The sequence below is a fragment of the Pseudochaenichthys georgianus genome, chromosome 23, assembly GCF_902827115.2.
Source record: "Pseudochaenichthys georgianus chromosome 23, fPseGeo1.2, whole genome shotgun sequence".
NCBI lineage: Eukaryota > Metazoa > Chordata > Actinopteri > Perciformes > Channichthyidae > Pseudochaenichthys > Pseudochaenichthys georgianus.
Genome location: NC_047525.1, coordinates 8,869,580 through 8,897,099, shown reverse-complemented (window position 1 = coordinate 8,897,099; position 27,520 = coordinate 8,869,580). Strand labels below are relative to the sequence as shown.

Here is a 27,520-nt window from a genome sequence, read left to right as displayed (position 1 = left end):
CTGCGCTGCACCTCCAAGGTGCGCATTACATTATTGCGCAATCTATGTCTGTCTGTGTGTGTGCTGCGCGAGCCGAGATGATGTGTGTGTGCGTCGTCTTTTTTTTTAAGTTTGTAGCAAGTAGAAGGCTGTGTGTGTGCGTGTGTGTGTGTGTGTGTGTGTGTGTGTGTGTGTGTGTGTGTGTGTGTGTGTGTGTGTGTGTGTGTGTGTGTGTGTGTGTGTGTGTGTGTGCGTGTGTGCGCACGCGTTAATTTGCGTATTGCACCCTGGGCCGCTGTTTTGATATTCCGCTGAAGAAGTATACTATAGGCTGTGACGTAATAACATTTTTTTTTTTCAAGGGAAGAGGGGGGTGGGGTCAGAGGGCCTAGGTAGAAAAGTCGGCTCGCCACTGATTGGTAGTATGTTTCGTGCCTGCACCACGTCTTTTTGTCCGTTCGGGTCTTGGAATACCGGAAGCTGTGGGGTTCATAAAAACATTTTCTCACTCAAAATCAAGCCACGATTATTGTTTTTATTTTAAATCATATAATGTCTGATTTTTTTGCCGTCCGTGAGGAAAAGAAATGGGGCTCAGAATATTGAAATATGTATTTTTTAAATCTTTTTTTCTTCTAATTTTTCTAACAATTATCCTTGTTTTTATTTATTTGTTTAATTCTAGAATATTGAGCTTTTATGCCGTCCGGAAACTATAGGTTACTTACGTAACCCCAGTTCTCAGAGTAACATGAAGTGAGATGTCTCACTATGGGATGCGCCTCAACGCGTATGCAAACAGAAGCATCAATCTCATTACACCAATCCTGATTGGCTGGTGATCTTGAAGTCAACGTCAGGGAATCCACCCACCCTTTAAGTAGCTTGCACTACGACGCAGCGTCATTCAAAATAAGCACCACTTCTCGCTTCGCCTTAGCAAGAAGGGCCGTCTGGTGAGACATCTCACTTCATGTTACTCTGAGTCCTGGGGTTACGTAAGTAACCTATAGTTCTCATTCATAACACTCCGTTCGATGTCTCACTATGGGATATTGAAACTCCCGTATTGCTAGACATGCTTATCTCGAAAATCACCAAAACAACCAGAACTTAACAGGTAGAACTCTGTCTCAACACGGGACCCAGCACTGCGCGGGCCACACTTGGAGCAGAGACATCTAGCCTGTAAAAGCGGGCAAAAGTGAGCAGCGAGGACCAGCTCGCTGCTGCACAAATATCTTGGATGGAAACACCCTTGAACAAAGCCCAGGATGTAGCTAGTCCACGAGTAGAATGAGCCCGTTGGTGCCTGCAAACCCTGACTCGTATAAGCCAGAGCAATCGCTTCCACAATCCAGTGGGAGAGCCGTTGCCTGGTAACGGGCTTGCCCTTCTGAGGGTTAGCCCAGGATATAAAGAGTTGGTCATTACAACGAAACTCTTTTGACCTGTCCATATAGATGCGTAACGCACAGACTTATGAGGGGCCGTGTAGGCCAAAATTCAAACTCACCTCACGCACACACTACTGAAAACATCTGGCCTTGCACACACACTACTGAAATACTCTCACATTCACTACTGAACACCACACACACACACACACACACACACACACACACACACACACACACACACACACACACACACACACACACACACACACACACACACACACACACACACACACACACACACACACACACACACACACACACACACACACACACACACACACACACACACACACACACACACACACACTACTGAAAACTAAGCCTAAACATCTGGCCTTGCACACATACTACTGAAATACTCTCACATTCACTACTGAACACCTCACACACACGCTATTGAAAATTAACATCATACACACACTATTGAAATCCTCTCACATTCATTACTGAACACCTCGCACACACACACTACTGAAAATTAACCTCACACACATACTCCTGAAAAACATTTTACTGAAAGGTTCTCAGTAGGTAATGTGCATGTGTTTCACCTATGTGTGTATGAGGGGATTCTTGCTCTAACGGAAGTCATTCTAATGTAACGGAAGTCATTGTAATGAAACGTCTGGGTTCAAGTCGCCATTAAAGAAGATGAAGAAGAAGAAGAACGAAAACAGAAGGTTGAAATCAGCATGGATTTATAGAGAAACGGCACCGCAGCCAGTGTGTCTGGACCCCGAGCCGAGCGGTCTACAAACTGAGAAGGTCTGGTCTATTGAGGTTTTCTTGTGTACATCACCTGGCGCAGCTCGTGAGGTGGCCTAGCAAGTAACTCGCTAGCAACATGCACAGCTGCAATAAGCTAACAAGCTAACAAAGCCGAAATTGAGCCAGAACCTTTCCTTTTTTTGTTTTATCATTTATTGAAGTGATTGATATTTCAGGCTGAGAGGACAATGGCTAGTTAAATATGGTTGATTAAGCTGCGTACTTCTAGCCAATAGTTATGTTAGCATTAGTTATTTAACAGTAAGTCAATATAGGAGTAACCGATGTTTGTAAACAAACGTTCGAACGCAGAGGCAGGTGGGCAAAAGCAACATTCTGATCAGACTGAATACAGTAGTAGCAAAGCAGAATTTCTTCATTATGAGTTAAGATACTACAAATATCGATAGAAAATACCTGATAATCTCCGTTTATATAAACTCCTGTTATACTCTTTATGTTACTAATTTAAACGTGATGAAATCGTTAAATTCATTACTGGACAGCTTCCTCAAAAACAAGGACTACAGAGTTTCTCCTGCGATCGTCCATCCAGCAGGCCAACAGTATTATATATATATGTTTTTTATATAACACATTTCGTATTGTCTGGTAAATTATATGGCGCCCTGCCGGTAATTGCAAAAGAGCACTGCCATGAGTCAATTAATGAGACGAGTATCTTTAAAACAAAGGTCTGTACTAACAGCAGGCCAGTAGTGTGTCTGTTATTTAAACTGTTCGTCAGTTAACGAGAACGAGTGAAGAAAAAACAATGCTGTCAATAGTCTGCAGGTAATAAAACAGGCTAGTAAATGCACCACATGGCATACTGTAACATCACGATGTTTATTGTGTATTTTAAAAGAGAAAATCTGGGTAATGATATATTGCAATGCTACCCATACCATGTTTGCGTACACGGTATAGTACCACATACGTTTGCTCTGTGGTTATGTTGCTGATCCTATATTTGCTTGGGCACTAGTAATCATTTTAAATAATATTGTAGTTGCTGCTGCCTACTTTTTGCCCACCAGCACTAGCCTACGTGACTACATCAGCTCGGTAACTCCTATAGTTTATATGGCTAGTTATTTAATATAATTAAATATTTGCAATAAATAACACCTTACTGTAAAATTGCTTAATGAGTTTGTAATCGCTCAACTGAAGTGTGTTGAATAGAGGGAACAGTCTAGGCCTACTCTCTGAAAACTTAATATTTATCTATGGTTTATAACATTTTATATTTTCCTTCTTTCTCCAAACCAGTCTGGAGGATGTCCCACTTACAGAAGACTCCAGGGTTTTATTGTGGCAGCCAATCCAGGTCCAGTAGCACCACCAGGGACTCCCTGCAGCTTAACATATACATTAAAATATTTAACAGGATCTAATGTTATGCATTTTAATAATTTCTGTCAATTTAAGGCTGTTTAAGGAAGGACCCGCAGCCATCCCATCATTCCACAAATGATTTCCGTATTTCATTTTGTAAATAATGGTAATGACCTCGGTAAATCAAATAAAGAATGAATTCACCCATTAATGTATTTTAATTGTAAAGGTAAAAGTATATCTATCATATCTCCACAGTCTCATGTTTTCCTCTATGTGCTAAATAAGTTCATCTGCTCTCTTTACCGGCTTTCTTCCTTGTAGTTATCCTCTGCTGCACTTAGACCTGGTAAGGTAGGCCTATAGGAAAACAATCTCGTCAGTTAAAAGCAGCAAAACAAATTATTTGTATTATGTCCACAGTATGTAATATTATGCACAGCAATGGTGACGATCTGAAGAGATGTGCATTTGTATGCCCTGTGGGATGATGCTGTCTATGAGCTGCAGCACTGTTCTGATGGACGTCGGTGGATGAGGCGCCTGAGCTTTATTTTAGGTTTCTTCCTACACCACCGGTTGTTTTTATCCTCCATGGTTGGCAGCTCTGTGCTGGACAGTTAAAGGGGACCTATCATGCAAAATGCACCTTTGTACGTCCTTTATACATGAATATGTGTCCCCGGTGTTCCAGGGAACTCACCAAGTGTCAGAAAACACAACCCTCTCTATTTTCTTCCTTTGCCAAATCTCTAAAAAAGAGGCTGCAACGGATCAGAAAAAATCGGATCCAGATTTCAACACTTTTCTACGTCACAAAGAGGTACTCCGCTTATTGGTCAACTCTCCACCTATCATGGGAATGAGCCACGGCCACGTGCATTGCCAAACCTCTCATTCGCATATAGGCTATCAGCAGGCTAAATAATCAACCCCAGTCACATCTGTGTTTTTGCCTGCTCTTGCCAGGATGTCTAAGCCAGTTAAACGTTGTGCTGTTGTTGGCTGCAAGACTCGGGACAGGGGACTGCATGCAATGCCATCAGTGGAAAAAGAAAATAATCTGTGGCTAGACTTCATTTTCAAGGGACATGTGCCAGAAGACCCTGGCAGATTTCTGTTTGTGTGTTCCAAACATTTTACCACGGACATGTTTATGAACTTCTCTCAAGTCCAACACGGATATGCCTCCAAACTAATGCTAAACCCGGGATCAATACCAACCATCCGGGACCAGGCCAGTGAGGACACATCCAATTTTGAAGCTGTAAGTTTTTATTTAGCGGTGTTTTTCCTGGTAAAGCTATCTCTAGCTTGTATATGTAGCATGTAGCTTCGCCGGATTAATATCACCTCAAACCCAAATAGTAATCTGTTAGGTGTTTATATGTTTTTGTAACATTTTATTTTATTTTGTACGCTCCGCAGTCTTTGCTTTGTCTTTTATTTTAATTATCAGGCATTTGCTAACATGTTCAGACATACTGCCGTAATGGCGATCTGTGTGAAGGCTGTAAAGCCACGCCCTAGCCAATAACACAAATATTTATTCTCCTATTTATTAGTATTTAGTATCCTCTAAAATCATATTGAGTAAGTTATAATAACAAACGTAATCTTCTGTAGGTAAGTGCCGTTTTTTCCAGCGTTATATGTAAAAGCTTTTGTGATTGTAGTCTGTAAGAACGATCAGATATCATCGATCTGTAAGCTAAGCTACGCTAATGAGACATGCCGTTTTTTGCAGCGTTATATGTAAAAGCTTTTGTGTGTTACTTGTTTGCGCACATGCATATAAATGGGGATGTGTTAGGATACAACACTGTGTGTATGTATGCGAGGGGAAACACACACCACGAGTAAAACTGAGCTAAAGCCCCGTTGGTTTGTTGTTGTTGACAAGGCCTTACCTCTAGCAATCTAGCATATCATCTGTATTGAGTCAGAAACACAGCATGCACGTTTTAGCCCCATCTTTTGGGATTTCAGACTATATTTATCCAAATAGTATTTTCTCATCCTGAATACTAAGTTGAGATGATTTTGTTCTAACTATGTGTTCTTCTTTACAGGCCAGCACCTCACATACTTACTAATTAGTGACAATTTGTACATCCTTTGCTATTATTTACATTTTTTTTTATCATGGCGGAAATGAAAGACTGTACCTGGCAGCCCTGCACTACAATAAAAACGCTGAGCGTGCACAAGCCACTACATCCACTGGAAACCCTCTGTATAAACTGCAGTTCCCAAAGGCCAGGAAGGGAGAATGCAGAGCAAAACCAGTAAAGACTGACCCCACATTCCGTAAGTGTTTAAAATATTTATTATACAACTATTTACAAATATAAAATAAAAACATTAGAAAGAACTTTCAGTTTTTTACATGCATATACTAATCTAAACCACATTTTTTGTTGTGCTTTTTTTACCATTGCACAGGCTACGTGGCCAACTTGATGGACCTCATATTCGACCAAGTCTTTGTGGACCCTGCACCATTATGAGCGACCTGACAGGGAGGAGGTCATCGCCGGGTATGCTTCACGGTTCAATTTGGCTACTGTCTGAACCCAACATCGACATTTCACGGATCAGGAAACTCCCTGCGTATCCTGAGGACAACGCAGGCCGGAATCACCACTCTGATCCTGCGTCCAAGGAAGCCCCAGCACCAGCTCACAAAGCTTCTGTACAAATATTTAGTGTCATTTATACAAAATACAAGTAGGCTACATTTAGGTTTTTTTTATGGTTTTTTTTAACCGTTGATTTTGACAATAAAGTTCCGAGTTGAAATCAAAATGTGTCGTGATTATTCATGTTTGGATGGGTAAAGAATATTCTGATTTCAAAAGCATAAGGTTGTGTGTGGACTTTTTTGTCGTACACATGGGTGTGTTATGCCATTGCTGTGTAGTATATAATATAATAGTACATGTACAATGACAGAATGAAAGATTGCATAAAGCCATATACACCAGTATTTATTTCCATGAACAATATTAGCATTCGTTTTACAATTTCAGTCAAAACAAACAAACCACTCACTGCTCTATTTGCCTCAACTGTAGTCCACCATGTTCAGCTCTGTAAATATTCAACGCATTCTGCAGGGAGAACATATTTAGGCACACAGGCTCCAATCCAGGATGGTCCACCATACAGGTTACAGAGTCCTCAAGTTACTGCATCCGTCTTGACACCTAGTGTGATAAACATATATTGAATGACATGTGAAAAATGTATTCTCTAAACAGACAACTTAGTAAAGCTATCAAAAATGTTACCTGTGGTATCTCCATGCAGCACACATTCTCCGTTCAGAAGGCATCGTGGCGCAATTTGCACAAAGAAGTCAATAACTGAGCTTTTAAAAACACATGAAACTACACACATTGCTGACAACTGAGGTGTTGTTGGAGTTATACTTTTTATCACCGTAAGTTATTCAACTTTCCAACGGTTGTTGCACGATGTTGGAAGAAAAGGACTAAACTATTAATAAACGCAATGAGGCCATTTTGAAAAATAAAATGTATAAATATACCTTATATAGGTATGGTCATACACTATATCATTTAAATATAGCATGATAGGTCTTCTTTAAATAAAAATACTGGTATTTCTCTTTTTTGGTTTGCAAGGGAGTCACCTTCCGCGGAGCCCATTTTCTGTAGTATTATCCTAACAAAGAGAAAACAAGAGGGAAAAACCCTTATTTAGGTTTTTTAAAAAGTGACAATATCAGCTCGCATTCATCCGACAAAAATACAACACAGGGTATTGTCTTATTTGGATAAGGGACTATTACAAATAGGCTATTGTTGCACTTCCTTAGTCCAAAATAAAAGCAGTTTTTTTGCAAAAGTTCAGGGTAACCTTGTATGAAACATAACTGTGTACTGTAAGCCAATCGTTCAAATATAGTTACTTTACTCCACTTATGCAAGTAATAAATAAACTATAATTTATGATAACATCGACACAATCTCTGTAAAATATTTTGAATGGTTTTCACTTAATACTGTTATAAAGTCAGCCGGGCTGTAGTAAATAGTGCAGCAGATCTACACAGCTAGCTCGCTAGTTAGCATTACTAACGTCAGCTATGTATGTACATTTTCAAGTTCTGCTTGAAAGCAAGTTCCTGCAAACTGTTCAAACAAACGCTTCAACTTGTACCATTTATAATCTGTATGTTTGAGTTTTTTGAGTTCCGCCTTTGTGTTCACAATAAAAGTGTAGTTTCTTAGTGAATGTCCTGTATTGGTCTTTAATCTGAAATCAGATTTTCTTCTTGCCCCTCTGAGAAAACGGTGAGGCAGTTGTGTCCTTCAGGTATGTCCTTTCCTAACAGAAATGACAAGAAACATATGACATTATTGCAGAGCAAGTTTGTTATTTTATGAAAGAGATTTGTTTATTTAGCGGCTGTAGAATTAATGTGTTTTTTTAATTCATCACTTTGTACTACAAAGATAATCAGATTATGAATGAACAGTCTGCAGTTAATCAACATTAAAATATCTTATTATTAAATAATATTCAACTGCTCGGTTGTCTCACTGCAAGAACCACTTTTACCACGTCTTTTACAGACAATATGTAGAGACAAATGGTAGCAATTCTCACAATGTAAAATAATAATTGCCTTAAATACATTGAAATGTGAAAGCTGATTATAGTTGTTACTTTATCTATTTAAACCAGAACGTTTCTCGATTCTTTGTACAGTATGAAAGGAGTCTTTGTACCTTTGAGTCTATGCTGAAGTTCACTGATGTTAGGAATAGGTCTGTGTCTCGTGGTCAGCATCCTCTGGTCTGTCTGCATCACCTGGAAACTTTAAACAAACATATATATATATATGTAAAGTAACAATGTGTTGGTCACAGACTTTTTTTTTACATGCAAATGTCATGTGATCATCTTTTTGTTATCCTTAAAAAAAGTGCTGGATATCAAAGCCCTTACTGTATCTTATCAGTTGGATTGTGTATTATTGTATAGTTGGGGTCCTTTTTATTTTAGAATCGTTTTTCATGAGACAGTCAATTTAAATATTTGTCCTATGCCATATTCACATTCATTTGTAACACACACGTAAGGGTAAAAGACAAACATCTTCAACAAATGTAATGCAATGAATAAGCTTCATTGTCACAGAAGCACACATAACGTCATATGTAATATTTAAACAAATCATTTCCTTGTCCCTAAAGCATTGACTGATCTATTTTTCGTCCTCAAATGCAGGCATTAACATTAAGTATGTTCACGTTCTGCTGCCACAATAAGTCGGTTTCTCCAGTGTAATGATAATAAAATGCTAAGTAAGTATTGTTAATAATAATAATAAAAACAACAACGTTTGGGTTTGTTCGTTTAATATGATGAACGTTAACCAGTAAGCTTCAATAATCAACTCCAGCTCAACAAACCATATTGCAATATCTACGTCAACGTTATTTCTTGAACCAACTGGAAATGTGAGATTCATATTTTTCAGATACACAGATCTTATAGTGAAGTTAATCTCATACAGTACTCTGCTCTTCAACACTAATGCTGTCTGCATCGTCGAGCATAGCTATTTTAAATTAACAATAACAATGCATACAGTTACCTAACTAGCAAACTAACTAATGTACAAGCATGACCGTATTTTCCCAACCTCACCGAGAAGCCTTATGTTTTACAGTATAATCCTTCTTAATGTTTTACACTTCTCTATTATGTTTTAACTTGTATGCTACGGATAGCATCGTTAGCACAGATGTAGCTTTGTCTCGCTTGTTAGCTGAATCAAAAGACAAGTAAGAAATAAAGTGCTTGAATTTCACTTACCGAATAAACTGCATTCATGGACGGTCTGTTTGAACCGCAGAGCCATAAGATAAGTGCGATATTTCAATGAAGAATACTCCACCAGGCACCAACACAACAAACACGTCCGAGTAGCAGCCTGGAGCTAATGAAGCTAACACACGGGGCTAGCAAAGAGACCACTAGCAGATGACTTCCGTTACATTAGAATGACTTCCGTTACATTAGAATGACTTCCGTTACAGCAAGAATCCCCTCACCCACACTGAAACACATGCACATTCCCTACTGAGAATCTTTCAGTAAAATGTTTTTCAGGAGTGTGTGTGTGTGTGAGGTTAATTTTCAGTAGTGTGTGTGTGAGGTTCAGTAGTGAATGTGAGAGTATTTCAGTAGTATGTGTGCAAGGCCAGATGTTTTCAGTAGTGTGTGTGTGAGGTGTTCGTAGTGAATGTGAGAGTATTTCAGTAGTGTGTGTGTAAGGCCAGAGGTTTTCAGTAGTGTGTGCGTGAGGTTAATTTTCAGTTGCGTGTGTGTGAGGTTCATTTTCAGTAGTGTGTGTGTGTGTGTGTGTGTGTGTGTGTGTGTGTGTGTGTGTGTGTGTGTGTGTGTGTGTGTGTGTGTGTGTGTGTGTGTGTGTGTGTGTGTGTGTGTGTGTGTGTGTGTGTGTGTGTGTGTGTGTGTGTGTGTGTGTGTGTGTGTGTGGTGTTCAGTAGTGAACGTGAGAGTATTTCAGTAGTGTGTGTGCAAGGCCAGATGTTTTCAGTAGTGTGTGTGCGAGGTGAGTTTGAATTTTGGCTTACACGGCCCTTCATACATGAATGTCACTGACTCGCTTGGCAGATGCCAGAGCCAGTAACAGCACTGTCTTCAGTGACAGGTGTTTCATGTCAGCTTCTTCCAGGGGTTCAAATGGAGATCGAGTGAGCCCATCTAAAACCACTGCCAAGTCCCATAAGGGCACCAGTGACCTGGAAACAGGGAGGAGCCTGCGAGCCCCTTTCATAAAACGGCAGACCAAAGGATGTTGGCTAGCCGTCTTTCCCTCAAAGCCCACATGGCATGCAGCAATAGCAGCCAGGTACACTTTGATCGTAGAGAAAGCTCTGTGTTTATCAATTAAGTCCTGTAGAAATGATAAAATCACCCCGACAGGACATTGAAAAGAGATGTGTCCTTTTTGAAGGCACCACTCCTCAAACACCCTCCACTTACAGTCATAGATTTCCCTTTCACACCGCAGCGGCGCCGGCTCTTAGCTCCGGAATCGGGTTCACTTCCAGCTCCAAAAAATTGTCGGTCTAGAGGCAAGAGCTTCGGAGCTTAGGTGGCGTTGCTTACATCTCTCTTACGTCGAGGCGTGCAGGAAACTAAACCCACCTCCCCTGAACATGGGTCGACTTTTATGCCTGCCTACAAGCAGTAGTGCTTATAAACACACTTTATAAAGTCAGGCAACACTAACCAGGCTTCGTGTGATTCTGTTTATTTGTACCTTACTTTGACCATCCGTTCACTGTTATCGATCATTGTGGAGAGAGGCAGACGTGTTGTTTTGTATTATTGCAGCTATCGGATGCAAGTAGTCAGTTTAGCTTCGGTTGCTATGCTAACATCACCCGTTTTATACCAGAGAAACTTTCATAACAGCGTTGTGATACCCAACAGCGTCAATTCAGACTGACACACATTCACTTAGGCTAAGGGGAACTGGGGATATGCATCAGCTGCTTGTGTGAGTCGGACAGTGAATACTTTAGAGCGGCCGCTGCAGTGTGAGCTAACCGGGAGCTAACGGGAGAATACACTCCGTGGAAGAGCAGCACTGCAGCGGTAGGTAAATGCTGCAGAAACACATTAATAAACAATGAACCACGGCACTCTGGAGCAAAGTATAAGGTTGGAGAAGTCGTTATTCAATTTATTCTGGCTTCGTGTGATTAAAAGCAACACGATCATCGACCCGACGCAGTTCCCCGTTGTTGTGAGCGCCGTAATGGCTGCCGTTGGGGAACAAATCAGCGATGTAAACGGTGACGTCATGACGCAGCAGGGGCAGCTCTGGGGCGCCAGTGGGCGGTGTGAACAGAGCGGGAGCTGAAAAGGAAAACCGGAGCTGAATCAGAAAAGCTCCCGCTCGGAGCTAGAAAGGGAAAAGCGCTGGTGTGAAAGCCGCAAGAGAGACCTGGTGGAGGAAGCTCTTGCACTCTGAATAGTGTTTATCACCTTCTGAGGGAGCCCCACTGTATTCAGATTGTACCACTCACGGGCCAGGCCCATAGTGCCAAGCGCTCTGGGTGTGGGTGAAAGATCGTCCCCCCCGCCTGAGACAGTATGTCCCTGCGTAGTGGGAGCTGCCACGGCTGCCCGCACAGCAGCTGATATATCTCCGCCAGCCAGTACATTGCAGGCCAGGGCGGAGCTATCAGGATAAGTGTGTGGCGTTGCTCCTTCACTCTGGCCAGAGTTGGGGGTATCAGAGCCAGGGGTGGGAATGCGTACAGAAGGACCGGAGGCCAAACGTGCGCGAGCGCGTCCACGCCTAACGGTGCGTTTAAATCACGCATTGAAAAGAACAGCTGACATTGAGCATTTTCTTTTGATGCGAACAGATCTACCGCGGCTCGGCCGTAACGCACCCACAGCTGACTCACAATCATTGGATGTAGAGTCCAGTCTGCATATAGTGGTGCACCTCTGGACAGCAGATCCGCCCCGAGGTTCATCACTCCTGGTACGTGCGTCGCTCTCAGAGAGAGGAGACGTCCGCAGCTCCATAAGATCAGTTTGCGTGCCAGCATGTGTAACTGGAGAGAACACAACCCCCTTGACGGTTTATATACAATATTGTGGTCGTGTTGTCTGTCCTCACGAGGACATGATGTCCTCTGAGAAAAGGCAGAAAGCATTTCAGGGTGAGGAACACCGCTAAAAGCTCCAGATAATTTATGTGTGACCGTTGGAGGTCTCTGCTCCAGAGACCCCTCACAGGTCGACCTTCGTATATACCCCCCCCAGCCCGTCAGACATGCGTCTGTGGTGACCACCTTCCGCGATAGGACAGCACCCATAGACACGCCCCGTTCTAGAAAAGTCGGGTGTAGCCAGTGGCGCAGTGCCATTACGCATTTCATAGTGACCATCACTTTCCGCGGGCCATGACGCGCGGGGTCCAATCTGAGGGCAGCTACCCAGCGCTGAAACTCCCTCATGTGTAAGCGTCCCAGTCGTACCACCAGAATGGCTGACGCCATGAGCCCCAGCAACCGCAGACATGACCTGAAGAGAACATATTTGCGTGGCTGGAAATGAGCGAGGCAAGCCCAGAAGGCGTTCACTCTGTCTGCTGACAAGCAGGCTGTAAAGGGCACCGAATTCAGGCGTAGGCCCAGGAAGAGTACAGTTTGGGCTGGAGACAACATGCTCTTTTCTGTGTTTATTACGAAACCCAGGTCGAGCAGGTGTTTTACGAGGACATTCGTCTGCGTAATAGCCTCTTGAGCGTGGGGCTCCGGTTCAGCGGCTGTCACTGTTGTTGAGCCCCAGTCTGACACAGGGCTCAATCTCTGCGGCGGACGCCACCATGTCTTGATTGCCGGCCGGCGAATCAGCGGACATGAGGGGGTCCTGTCCCGACAAGCTAGCTTGGTGTGCTAACCGTCGGCGGAGGCTCTTAATGGTGAAGCAGGTACAATGCCCGCACGAGCCGGGGTTATCGATAGCCTCCCGGGCGTGTTCCAGCCCGAGGCAGGACGAGCAGACCTGGTGTGAGTCTGTGCCTGAAATCTTAAACCCGCAGCCGCATAGCCGAGCCTCCGAGTCCCTGACTCCTCTGGTATGAGGGAGAGAAGGGTCCATCTTCGATCGCCGGGGTGGAGTGGACACGCTAGTAACAGGTACGTTACTGAGAAAAAATCCAACCTTGCCGTTAGTCCGAAAGGAAAAAAAGGTGACGGTGTAGATTTTATTCTTTAAAGAATATGAACTGGTGTGTTAATACCTTTTTTTATCTCTGTCTCCTCTGGTACGAGAGAGAAAAGAGAACGTCCTCTTTACCGTGGAGGGAAGAAAAAACTAGCAACAGGTATGTTACTAGCTTGAAGAAAAAATCAAACCTTACCGTTATTTCGACAGAAAGAAACGGCGAGGCAGATTACAATATTAACTAGTGTGTTAATATTGCTCAGTCTTCTTGCAAAGCAAAACAGTAACCGGCAAGCGCCCGTCGACCGAATGTCAGCTTTGGGTCTGTCTGTCCATAGTGAGACATCGAACGGAGTGTTATGAATGAGAACACACGGCGATACACACCCACTGAACTGATTACCCAAGATCCTCAGCTATGGTTGAAGCTCGGTGATTGGATGTTTTAGCCACAATGCACGTTGGGATATGATGTTTATGCGATATAAAATCCGAAAACATTTAAAAACAATTTGATAATAATACTTTATTCCGAGTGTACTTGCTTTTCTCTTTGAAAGTCATCACATAACGGTATTGTAATACACGGTTCGGCTGCATTAAATATTACACATCTGCCTTAGTTCTTTATAGAGCCCTGATTAAAAGACTTCTAGACAAACTGGAAGAACGATAGTTACGTCTGTAACTACGGTTCTATGAGTCCCAGGTGACCGCCAGAGGCGGTGCTTTAGCACTGGATATGTCCATCGTGCGCATGCGCAGCTCGAGTACCAATAACAACAAAGTCACCTGTGACCAGAGTAACCGAATATTTTCCGTCAATGACGGATTTTTTCTAACAATGACGGAAAAATCTGAAAGCAGTCCGTCATTTTGACAGATTAGAACACAACTCGGAACAGCGCCAAAATGTCCACCAGCGGCCCACATTATATTACATCCTTAGTGGCCAGGTAGACTGAGCGCGATCTACTGTACTCTACTGTAGTCTGTAACTATTATCATTCACACCCCTGTCCAGTTGGTGGTGAGTGTGTGTACATAAAGTAGCTATTGTCTAGTCTTGTTTTTGACTTCGTTGATTACCTCGTTTAACCGGCTTTAGCAATCGCAAAATGTCACGGCAGCTGATCGTCCGAAGATTTTTTAATAAGCCCAGTAATTGTGATGGTGTGGATAAACGAGGTGAAAAAAGAGGGATTGATGTGGTGGAGGATGAAGGAAAAGCCAGTAAGACTAAAACTGACAACGTTCAGCCAACGGCAGAGGGGCAAGCAAGTGGCAAGGAGTTCAAGCGGGAGTACCGGGTTCAGTGGGAGCAAGAGTTTAAGTGGCTGAGAAGGGAAGATGGCAAAATGTTCTGCGACATCTGTAGAGAAGCTAAGATGAGTAACGGATTTGTCCGAGGGTGCACAACGATGCAGAAATCAGCGTTCAGACTAGGCTGGGCAAAAAACAATCTTCAAATAAAAGAAAGTCACCAGAGGAGTTAAAGGAGAGTGACAGGGAGCATGAGAAGAAGAGGGAGATAAAGTTTCAGCCAGCTTGATCGATAGAGTTGGCTTCTATAGAGTGGTGCAGTGACGCGTCCTAAAACCCTTTTATAATCTATCGATTAGATGTATGATTCGAACATTTTAAAAGTAGGGTAGACATGTGGAGATTATCCGGCTGAACAAAACGTGCATTTATCAAACAGGTTTGTTTTCCACAGACCTTATTTCCAGCTATTTTCCAAAACCCTATGGAGAAATCCCATTGCTTTTTGTGGAGGGAACCAGCAGCTTACTTCCTGGTTTTAGGACGCGTCACTGCACCTCTCAATATGATGCCAATATAAACAAGGTCGGCTCTGTGCATCAATGCCGACCTATGCTGACAAGTAAGTGAAGAGTAGACAATATAAAGGTATTGGCGAAATGTCCCAGCAGTTTAGGATAATGAAGGTTCTAATCAAATCAATTACATAGCCATTACATGTCTAACTCCTAATGACAGGAAGCCAGAAAGCGCATTATACAAATAATAATACTCATAATAGCAGACATTTTTTAACAATGACCACAATATCATTATTTTAATAAACCAAATATGAACAATTGAGGAAAATGAGGCAGAACTGATGATTCAAATGTTGTAGTACAAGTAGTAATGTAGTTAGTGCATACATTACTATTGCAACAAATGTGTTCTTCATTATTAGTCAATTTTTTTTTGGACGAATGCTCCGGGCTAGTGGTTGCCCTCCCGTTGACAATTTACTAGCGGAGAGGGAGAAACCAAAGGGAAGCACCCGGAACTGATAGTGTCGGCCCTGAAAAGCAAAACTCAAGAACTTCCGGTGGTGAGATGCAACCGGCACGTGGAAGTAGGCATCCCTCAAGTCCACGGTTGCGAACCACTCCCCCTGTGCATGTGCTGCGGTCAGCATATGGAATGGCAGCACCTTCAGGAATCTGTTCCTCCTCTGAGGTCCAAGATCAGACGAAGTGATGCAGTGATGCATCACTGAGACCCAGCAAAGAAGGCTCGGCCGGAGCCTGCTGCAGAGAGGTAGAGACAGCCAGATGGGAGAGGGAGTTCCCGTTATGAACCATGTGTGCCGCTGTGTCGTAGGCCTCACAGAGCAGTTCGTCTGTGACCCTGCACTGAGGCCGAGGGCACCTGGCATCAGTACTTGGAGCCTCATCAGGAGCCAGAATCGGGAGGCGATGGCAGGCTCAATGGATGGCAAGCGACCCAGCCCCACCCTCGCCGGATCCTGCATTGCTAAAACATCCAATCACCGAGCTTCAACCATAGCGGAGGATCTTGGGTAATCAGTTCAGTGGGTGTGCATCGCCTACGTCTGTTTCCGGTGACTTTATTTTGAAATTCAGTTCCTGACAGATGGCAAAAAAGCCCGATATTATAGAATTAAACAAATTAAAAAAAACAAGGATAATTGTGTGTTATTGTTGAGTAAATAACAGTGTGTTATTTAGAAAAGAATAACAAATTAAAAGGAAAGGGATTTCAGTATTCTGAGGCTCTGAGCCCCATTTATTTTCCTCACGGACGGCAAAGTCCGACATTATACGATTTAAAATAAAAACAATAATCGTGATTTGATATCCATCCATCCATCCATCTTCTCCCGCTTATCTGTGGTCGGGTCGCGGGGGTAGCAGTTCCAGCAGAGAGCCCCAAACTTTCTTTTCCCTGGCGACATCAACCAGCTCTGACTGGGGGATCCCAAGGCGCTCCCAGGCCAGCGAAGAGATATAATCCCTCCACCTGGTCCTAGGTCTACCCCTTGGTCTCTTCCCAGCTGGACGTGCCTGGAACACCTCCCTAGGGAGGCGCCCAGGTGGCATCCTAACTAGGTGCCCGAACCACCTCAACTGGCTTCTTTCGACGCGAAGGAGGAGCGGCTCAACTCTGAGTCCCTCCCTGATGACCGAACTTCTCACCTTATCCCTAAGGGAGACACCAGCCACCCGGCGGAGGAAACCCATCTCGGCCGCTTGTATCCGCAATCTCGTTCTTTCGGTCATGACCCATCCTTCATGACCATGATTTGATATTGAGTAAGAAAATGTTTTTATGAACCACACAGCTTCCGGTCTTCCAAGACCCGACCGGACAAAAAGACGTGGTGCAGGCACGAAACATACTACCAATAGAAATACATTGCTTTTAAAATCGTTCTGTGTGACATGAAAAAAAGGGGGAAATCGTGTTGGTGAACACGAATCAATAGATTAAATGTCGTGACTATAACACGAAATACCGTGAGACTGGGTTGAATGTTTAGCAGGTCATCTATCACCATCTGAGTTTAGCAACTAGCATGTAAACATTGGTTAATACTAAACACAAATGTTTAAAATGTAATGTTAAACTATCCAACAGTGGATGCATTGGTATCAAAAATAGTCTGAATCTCAGAGTGGCCCAGCAGTCATAGTCAGAGGTTCTCGTAAGGGTAAATCCATGAATGTCCCAACTAAATATGTTGCCAATTTCTTTATATAGGGGATAATGAGATAAGAGATAAGTGACCTCCAGGGTTTGCTTAATAAACGACCAGGGTGTCGCCAAAGTAAATAGGCAACATGGTAATCTGCAGTGGTGTAGAGTAACGTCTAAAAAGTAGATTTACTCAAGTACTATACTTAAGTACAATTTTGAGGTACTTTACTTGAGTGTTTCCATATTTTGCTACTTTGTATTTCATTACAATTGAGAGGTGTCCATTACATGTATTTAATAGCTTTAGTTACTTTGCAGATTTGAATTAATGATGTGAAATATAATCAACTCTTAAATCAGACTTTAGTTCCACCTGGAGTAAATTCACAAGCTACCCTGCAGTATACAAAGTCATTCAAACTAGCTGCACCTTCACCAGCTTTGAGAACACTTTAATGATCAATCATTATAAAACATATCATATATATTATTCTGAAATGGTCCAATATGCCTAACGATTACTACCATTATAACTTTAAGTATATTTTTGTTACAGAGTACTTTGATACTTCTACTTTTACTTAAGGACTAAATCTGAGTTATTTTCCCACCTCTGGTAATCTGGTAGTTATAGAGTAAACTATAAACAGTCGTCAAGAGATTTCACTAAAAGACGAAAATGTCCAATGGCTGGTGGGGCTTTCAGTCTGGTCCAAAGTAGACCAACCCCACGGATCATCATCGTTATCCATATTCAGCCAAAATGAATATTCTTCAGTCTCAGCTAACATGTCTACAATTTGTCAGAAGGTTGTATAAGATAAACAGATTCAACTTAAGATATGTGGTGTGGTTACAAAAGCAAAGGAACACAATCCGACAACCTCACAGCTCTTCCAAGGTCTTTGAATGGCTTTGTCCGACATTCAACAAGAAGAATTCAGCCACTTGTGGTTAGCACTGCAGGCAACACTTGAAAATCAAATAAAAGCATTTCCAGCTTAGCCTTCAAGCATTTTCTCTCCGTTAGAATCAGAAAGATTACCCATGGAAGCAGCAGGTATGAATTATGAAGAAGGGCAGATTTGTTTCAGTCATCCAAAGGAAAGACAACATATTGCTGAAAGTTTAAACGAAACAGCGTCGTCTGTAATATTATACGTTTCAAAACATGCATCATATCCACACATGTTTTCCCCAAATGTTGTCATTTTTTGTTACGTAGCAAACCAGACTGGTAACTTTGAATTAAGTCATCTAGCTGGAGGATGTCGGCTCATGTTAGATCAGTGCATGGCCTGAGGCAGTGGCTGTTTCCAGTATCCGCTCTGTCGTGAAATGAGGAGGAGCAGATTGTTTCTGTGGGTTTCTGTATAAGAGAGACGCTAGGCCTGGTCTCACAGACAGACTAAAAACGCATTTTATATTCCTATTTTAAACAAAAAAGTACAGCTTTTATAACAAAGAGGAAGCAATACCTAAACCCCTCAATTCTCCTCAACACAGAGTTGCTACATTTTTCAAGTGTCCCATTTTTGTGTGTCACACTCACCTTCAGAGCTTGGGAGCGGTTAGCCAGCAGCTTCTCTATATTCCCAGCAGCTGTGGCAACCAGTTGCTGTGCGTTGTTGGTCTCAATGCTGAAGTGATGTCTGTGTTTATGATATATCTGGGACAATAAAAAGAGAAAAGCACGGGTAAGAGATAAGCATAATTAAACTGGACAAACAATGTTGAGAGGAAGCACAGACTCCCTCACTAACATTTGGCTAAGCCCTTTGTTTGTAAAGAAACGTAGGCATTTTACCTATTTATTTCATTTAATCAATACATAGGCAAATACATATACCATGCATTTCAATTCATTTAACTTCTGAAAATGATGTTTAAAAGACACACATTCATGAAAGTGGTCACCATTTCCTCTGTTTCAGTCCTGGAAGCCATCTTGTGACAGTGCTCATAGGGCAAGTACTCATATGTTTTGTAGGAGTAGGTGGAGTCTCAAATGTCATTGGTTAAATAATATGAGATGTAATGCTGGCCAATTAGCTTAAAAAAATCTGTTTTTTTACAGAATTGTTTTGTTTTGGATGTACAATATTTTTGTAAATAAAATTATTAATTGAATTAGGCTTTGAGGATTTTGTTAGATGTAGGAAGCAATGTTTATTTCTCTGTTTAATTGACTCTCATTCTGATTTGTGATCTGATTGGCCAGATTGAATTGTGAAGGTGGGCTGTCTGCTATAAATGTGACTGGAAAGAGAGGGGAGAGAATTGGAATTGTTCCTTTCGTCAGTGAAAGAGCAGGTAATAATTCTGTAAAATACCGTTTTTTTGTTGAAGGCTAGAAATTCCACTCAGAAAACCCTCTCTCCAATTGTGATGTTTTATCACCTGCACCTCACATTACAACAACTGTCTTTTCCGGAAAGTCTTTATCAGCTAGAAGGTGTTCACTGAAAACAGACCTGATTTATAAAGACCCCAGGCTGTGTTGGAGGGGGATTTGATTTGTTCAGGTAGTGGTGAGTCAAGGTAATCCAAAAGAAGGGCCATTTTAAAAATGGATTCTTGAGTTTGAAGGGTTGTCAGACACCACACACCGCTCAGCAGTTCAAGCCTGGCGCATGTACCCCTGAGCCACCAGGGAACACTATGCAACTGCATGCCTTTGATTGGCCCATGCCATAGTTGCTTTGTGTTGCATCAATAAATGAGCCAGATTTTTTTGTCAGGTGACCCTGCAGTGCCATGGCAGCAGTCCAGTTAAAATGAATGAGTAAGCTCTGTGATGATGACATGTGGACAGGATGGGAGGTGAATCCCCAGACATTTGATTTCAACATTTTGTTCCAATGACAAACATTAAGAGTGGCGTGTTCTACCCCTTAAACTGACTTTCTCAGCCTTCAGATATTTTCCCATCTACAGAATGACTGTATCTGAGGCTGAGAATGTTTTTTTGCATCTGTGGTCAGCTTCTATTCTTTGCTAGACCCCACTGACCCAGGCACAATGATTTAAAAAAGGAAGGAACATGTCCACTGATTAAATTGCAATGTCAGGTTATGTAACAAGAACGTGTTATGGAATATGTTCCAGCAAAATAAATAAGACACACAAATGCCAAACAGCCAATTATTTAGCAGCCTAGAGGGTTTTTATTATCCGACATTCAAACCACAGAACTGAGGCGCGTGCATGTATTTGTCTTCATCCCCCAGGCATCTTACGGATTTTGTTTTTATTACAATATTAGTAATACTCATACTCATACTAATTTTAGATTAAATCATGACAAAGTATCAGCAGGATTTGTCTTAGTATTATCATTCTTAATCTATATTTTAGAAACTTAAGGTGACAATGTTAAGCTTTAGATTTGGAGTCCCTTCATTAAAAATAATAGGATTCCCAGTGACACAACTGTGCACATAACAGTCTACAAATCGTGCCTTTAATTGACATTATTAGAAGGTTTTTCATCATTTTTTTAAATGATGGTGCTCAAAAGTATTTGCTTATTCGACAGCAACAGTTTCAAAGGTTGTGGTAATCAGAAATAATGTCAGATATGTGGAAGTTGGCCCACCACAGGAAAAACAAGTTTTGTACCGATTCCAGTGATGCATTATGTCAATCAATGTGGATCTATAGAGCCTCTTCTGTTTTGTCTGATGTGGGCTTGTATGTGTGTGCAAGGTCTGGCCATTCCTGTTGATGACGCAGATATCATCTGAGCCTGTACATTGGGCTGGCAGAATGCAGTGATTCAGCATTATGTCAAATGAAAAGCTGCTATGTATAGCCTGCTGATGTGGTGTGACAGCTGAGGTCGTGGAAGGTGAGCGAGAGTGAGACTTATGACACACGGTAAGTCTTGTCAATACTGAAACATCGCAGTGGGCTTTACTTTAAGTCTAACTGAAATAAAATCAATCATAATAGAAATTCCTCCTTTAAGCAATTTTTCAGATATTGATTTAATGAGAATTTGGACGGGCCCTTGCCCTTTAAACCTAATCTTATTAATTGAGTTATGTGGGTCTAGAGCAGGGATGGGCAACTTGGATGGTGGTGGGGGCCACACAATTGATGTACTGGCCACCAGGGGGCCGCAGATTCACTTGGAACTCACACACACACACACACACACACACACACATTCCATGTATTGTATGTAATTATTAACAAATATACTAAGTCTGACATCTTCATTGACATGTTACAATCTTTCAGGGAACACCCTCTAATAAGCTCACCTAAACAAATATCAGTTCACAGAAATGTTATTTAATGTTTACAAGTGGCATGTTTGTTTTGAACAGGTTATTGGAATAAGTGGAATAAAACTATTTTTAAACTATTGGAAAGCACGGAAAAAGTGTGTACATCAAGATTAAATATTAAGATGACATAAACATGAAGTCATGAACACTAACCCAGACATTAGTTGTCTAACTTGAACCTAAGACACTTGTAGCCAGTCTCTGCATTCCCCTTATTCCACAATAAGGGGAATGTCAACACAGACACCTGTCAACCCGCAGTCTGCTGTTCCTCAGCGCCACTCCCCCTCCCTCCCGCTGAAATTATGAATGAAAAGCTTATAGTAATCATAGATAACAGTTAAGAGTCGACAATTTGTTTTCATATGATTTCAAATAAACATAGTTTTGGTTTTTAGAATATTAAACTTGTTTCGCCAAATTCAGATGATAAATATAACTTTTAAGCTTATAAAGGCATACAAGCGGTAACTTAAATTCACAGCAGGCATAACAACAGCCGGTGTTTCTTGTGAGTGTTTCCCCGGGAAACAAACACAATACACAAAAACACGTCACAGATTATTTTGCGGTATCTGGCTGCCGAACGAAATCATGTACGCAGCTCGTGACGTAACTAGGAGTCTAGTGGACGGTATCAGTACTACAAGTAAACAATTAAAAGAAATATATATATTTTTAATTAATTATCTTGCTTATACATTAATCTGAGGGCCGCCATTTGCCCATCCCTGGTCTAGAGGCATACAAATTCATGCTTACCTGTATTAGGTTCTCCATTCCACTGGCTGTGTCTGTTAATGAGATCAACTCTTTTTGCATCTGGTCCACCCATTCCTTTACCCTAAGAACACAAAGACAATCAGTTAGCCAACATATTCTCATTGAAAGCTTAATATTAGCATATACATTATACTATACTCCAATCTCGTTCATTCTGAATACGGCCCATGTGATCACAGGCTTTATTGCTTACTATCACAATATGCTAAAAAAAAGTATAGATTCAGGGAAGGAAAGCATGCAATGATAATGTTTAGCCGAGTGGATACATTGCTCTAGTCCACATGAACTGTGCATTAAGGCGAGAGCTATTCATAGTTGTCAGCATGAGAGTTTCACATCCTTCGGGGTGAAACTGAAATTGTATTCTTCTTATGAGAAAGAGGACAGAAAGGGAAAGAGTATGAAACAGAAACCCTGATTTATTAAAGTTTAGACTTAGACAAGTGTTTTTAGATATAGAGACAGCTTTTTATAATGATCATATAAACGTGTGCCTCGGAAATAATTGTTTACATTAATCGTGACCAAACCGTTTGAGACCCGGCCACTAGCTCGCTAGCACCAGAAGCTAACAACAATGATCTCCGGTACCGGTGCGCTCGCTCGCTCGCTCGTCTCTCTCTCTCTCTCGCACACAAAATGGCTCATTCCACACACACAAAGAGCCGAGCTTGAATGAAACACAGAGACCCAGGCGTACTTGTACTGTACCATATTATTTTCGAATCAATAATTCTTCAAATGATGATTTTTTTAAAACCATCTTTCCTCCTGGTCTCTCGTGCCCCCCGTCATGCCTCTGCACCCCCCACTTTGAGAAACACTGCTTTACTGTCCTGTAGCAGCTTAGAGGTTTTTACATGAGGTCAGCTTGTACAGTAATACAACTCCCTGCTAATGGCTGATTCTACTTACTTAGTGCTATAATTTGCAAATCCCTCTGATTTTGGCTTTATAAAATCTCTTGGGTAAAAACAGAAAGGATAAGCAGTGTTCTGATTAGCCACTTCCACAAATAACCCTCTTCCTCCAGTCCAAGGCAAACATTCCCTGCATAACATCAGGATGTGTGTCTTTCTCATAAGTGAAGACATATTTTACTGAATGGCAAAGGAAGTGGTCTGTAAATGTTGAGAAAAAGTACAAAAGCATTTCATGAGAGGATGGAAACTTGGAGCAGGACGTGAACAAACGAGATAGCATCATTAACCCCTCCCATGCTCAACTTCTATTCTGCCCCCTCTATCGCTCTCTCACTCCCTGTGCTTTGGGGAAATTGGAGAGGGGGGGCATTGTGGAAAGGAAGTAAGCCTCCAAAATTGCTGGTGAACTAAAGTCACTGGGATAAACAGTGATTGTAGACTGGGAATGAGAGGAGCCATGTGACACTCAGCCAAGTGTGAGACATGCTGGCATTACAGGCCTCATGCTCTCACACTTTTCTCATTTACTTATTGAGAACGACGTATACAAATGTAAAGTTTTTATTTATTTAACATTTTTGGTTGAGCTAAGCTAAGCTAACAGATTCCAGGCAATACATTTTGATTTATCATTTTAAGGTTTTAAAGGTGGGGTAGGTTATTTTGGAGAAACCGGCTCGAGTGCGCTAGAATTTGAAAATACACAGCCGGAACAAATCTGCCACTTCCTTACAGAGCCCCTCCTCCAACACACACGAACGTGCACATGACCAATGAGGGCACGAGATAAGTTTGTGCACAGATGGAAGGCTGACAGGCAGGTAGGCCATCCAGTTATTTTAGCCGGGCCGGCTCAGATGATTGGTCGTGCTTTTTACAGTATTACGGCTTCCACAGATGACATTTTTTATGGATTTTTTGTCAAAGCACTTCAGATATTCATTGCTGTCGGGATGTTAAGAGCATTCCATGGAATATAACAAAGAGTGTATCTCGAGCCGGTTTCTCAAACTTACCTACCCCACCTTTAAGGTTTATTCCTGTTGTTCTAAAAATATTGAAGAATTGTTACAGCAAAAGCAATTTTTACTAATAATAATGTAAATGTTTCCATATCAACATATTCATACACTTTTCATAACCACATTCCTTTTTTCTTTTACATTTAATTGTTTTTATTGCTGTTTTTATGTGTTCTAAAAGTGTGTAATGAAACTAATAAAATCAAATGTGTTTTTTATTAATCTGGCTTACAACATTGTGCATTTTAATATTATTTCGGTAGAGGCTTCAAATTATCCCAGGGGGTTTTCGGTCTTCTGAATATGTAAAAAGTTCCAGTGTACTCTACTTGTAAATCTAATGCATCGCAACAACCCTGATGATGAGGCAATTGAAACCAATAGGGTCTTGCATGAGGAAAGATCACACAATCACCGTGTTGTTCTCTGGACATTTCTGATGTGCTTCTCTGATGATGGATTTTAATGGGCAAAACATCAACTTCACACAGTTCAGCCTCCACATCTTAGATAATAATACTTGGCCTGTGAAAACAGATGCATAATTTATTCTGTGACTGGAATGAGTAACCAGTTTACCCATTGTAACAGCATTTACCAGCTAGGGGTTAAGATGCTGTATCTCAGGCTCTGATGGTTAATTGACTGCATTCAATATGTATTTTAACATGTCCCTTGTATGCCCCTCAAAATGATGGGAATGTACAACTTAAATGATAGCAGTGTTTATGACAGCCTGTCCTTTATAAACTGTATTAAAATAATTGTCAAATAAAGAGTTATAAAATAATTTCTCATACTCCTTTTTTTCGTACCTACTGTATAGTGTCCGGCTATATGACAACAAATATGTACTTGTATTTGTTTCATCAACCTAAATAGTAAGTTTTGTTCGATAATACAAAATAAAAAAGTCTTAAAGATGAAGACATGTTATAACTTTAAAACTAAAATGTTGATAAATCAATTCAATTAAATAGTAATTTCAGTGATTCTACTGTTTGCAGAGAGTCTGAGGGCAGCAGTGAGGCTTGTTTTGACCATTTGGTGACATTAAGTGCTTCTCTCCCAATGGGTTCCAGCTGGCAGTGGCTCACACAGTGGAACAAAAGGGAATAAACGTGCTTTTAGATGAGGTAGGTCATTGAGAAATAGTGGACTATCAAATGCATGTAAAACTACCATTTCTTTAAAATAAGGCAAGGCCAATAGGAATAGGCTTTAAAGTACAGTAGAGTAAAATAGAGAGATGCCTAATTCAGTAGGAACGCACATTACTATATCACTATCATGTGTTACCACGCCCACATTTTCCTGTGCCCAGTTGACAATAAGCCCTTGTTTTAAACATGCACTCACACTTTGGAACTGGACTGGCTTAATACCTGTGAGAGTTGAAATGCTGTGATACCTATCTACCTCAGCTTGTTGTTTGCGAGAGTGAAATGTAACTCGGGGTGAATGCAGTACGGATCATTGCGGATTCACTGACTTTAGAGGGATGGAGACACACTTGGTTGGAGTTTAGACAAACGGATCGTCTGAAAATAGGCCTCGAGATGCTGAAAACACAGCATTCAAATTTCACAGCGTTTTTTGCTTGTCCACAGTTATAAGCAAAAATGTGCCAACGGGTCGAATGGTGTGAAATTAGATGAGGTGCTGTGAGCTGTGTCAATACTCAGAAAAACAGACCTAAAAGACAAAATACAGGATACTGTCAGAAGGTATGCAATATTTTCTAACTGCTTAATTTGCTCATTCCTTTACTTCACTCCATGTGTCTTTAATTTGTGCTTGACCCATGAGTGGCTGGTGGGTAGTCAAAGAAGCCCCTCCCACCCTCCTTTAGTCTCCATTCCTCTAATGACAGGAAGATATGCTGCTTCCTTTAGGGCAGCTGTCACAAGTGTACATGTACATGTCTGTGTCAACGTCTGTATGTAACCAGAGCAGTGGGTCTTTTAGCGGGCGGGGGGGAGCAAGGTTCTCAGGGTCAAAGGTCACCAGGACAGGTGCAGCTCTTAATGTAATGAAGTGGGTTGAACCATTTGTGCTAGTGTGTTATACAACCCACCATCAAGAGTGATTGAACAGTGCAGGACAAAGCACTGGATAACAATACAGAGTATGAGCAATTAGCAGAGGCTAGGACTACACTAACAGCAGATAGAAACATGTAACCATTAAAATGCCAGATATTTGGTGCAGTCAAATAAAGCTAAAAGGAGAGTGATTGTTGGACTTGAATTCATCCGGTGACCAGCACTGAATGAACTAAACTTTAATTAAATGTATTATGTCAATACATTTCACAAAGTTGTATTAGGTCAGTTGAAAGCAATAATATAAACCTATTACGTTTTTATTTAAACTTTATATTGCTTTCAACTAACCTAGTACAACTTTGTGAAATGTGTTGACATACTGTAATACATTAAATTAAGGTCAACGTTTCAGGTTTTTTCAATGAGATTCATGATTCCAGGCCAATGTTATGTTTGTGCTGAATGTAGTTCAGTCAGACCACTCACGTGTTTATTTATATGTTTATTAGAAGCAGCATATAGTTTGAGTTTGGCGTCTAGGCTCGGGCCTCATCACTCCACAGATTTACAATGAACATTGAGTGATGATTAGATAACTCTCCCCCCGAGCCTACAGGTGGATGCTGGGCTGGAAGCTGGGGTTGTGGTGGGGCAGGCGAGCAGCAGCAACATGAAACACAGCAGCACCAGCAGCAATGGGAACGCAACAGCAGGGCACGCACGCAGTAGTAGCAATAGCGAGGCAGAGGCAGGCAGATCTGGCAGCTTAAATAGAGCAGCATGTTTAGGAGAATGTGATTGGTTGGTTGTAAGAGGGACGAGGTGCGTCACGTGTTAATGTATCATTGGTGCTCGAGTTGAAATCCCATTTTAAATTTAACACAGGAAAATATGTCAGTGATGTGTGCTTCGATTTCTGTTTAATTGTGTATTGAGTGGTTGGTGTAAAACTGGCTTCTAAATCTCCAAGCAAATCATTGACTGCTATTAGTTCAATACAACTTGAAAGTTTAACCACCTTATAGAGGTGACAAAAAAATAGAAAGACTTAAAAAGCAACCAAAGGAACACACTGACCCTCCATTAGAAGAAAAACAAATTGTCTCTCTCTAAAAGGCAGTCGGTCCAATCTGTGGGCTGAACTCAGGGAAGTGGACACAATCCAAGAATAGGGAGCATGACTCA

The 27,520-nt window shown here is 41.5% G+C and overlaps 1 protein-coding gene across 1 annotated transcript in view; it reads right to left on the bottom strand.

The window, feature by feature from the left end:
• The window catches only part of LOC117468436 (voltage-dependent calcium channel subunit alpha-2/delta-1-like), a 123,495-nt gene that overhangs the window by 83,101 nt on the left and 12,874 nt on the right, over positions 1-27,520 (bottom strand). Inside the window, exons 2-3 of the mRNA XM_071201834.1 lie at positions 22,319-22,400; positions 18,814-18,930 (exon numbers count right to left, since the gene is read on the bottom strand). Coding sequence (XP_071057935.1) covers positions 18,814-18,930; positions 22,319-22,400 — 199 coding nt within the window. The remainder of the gene's footprint in view (positions 1-18,813; positions 18,931-22,318; positions 22,401-27,520) is intronic.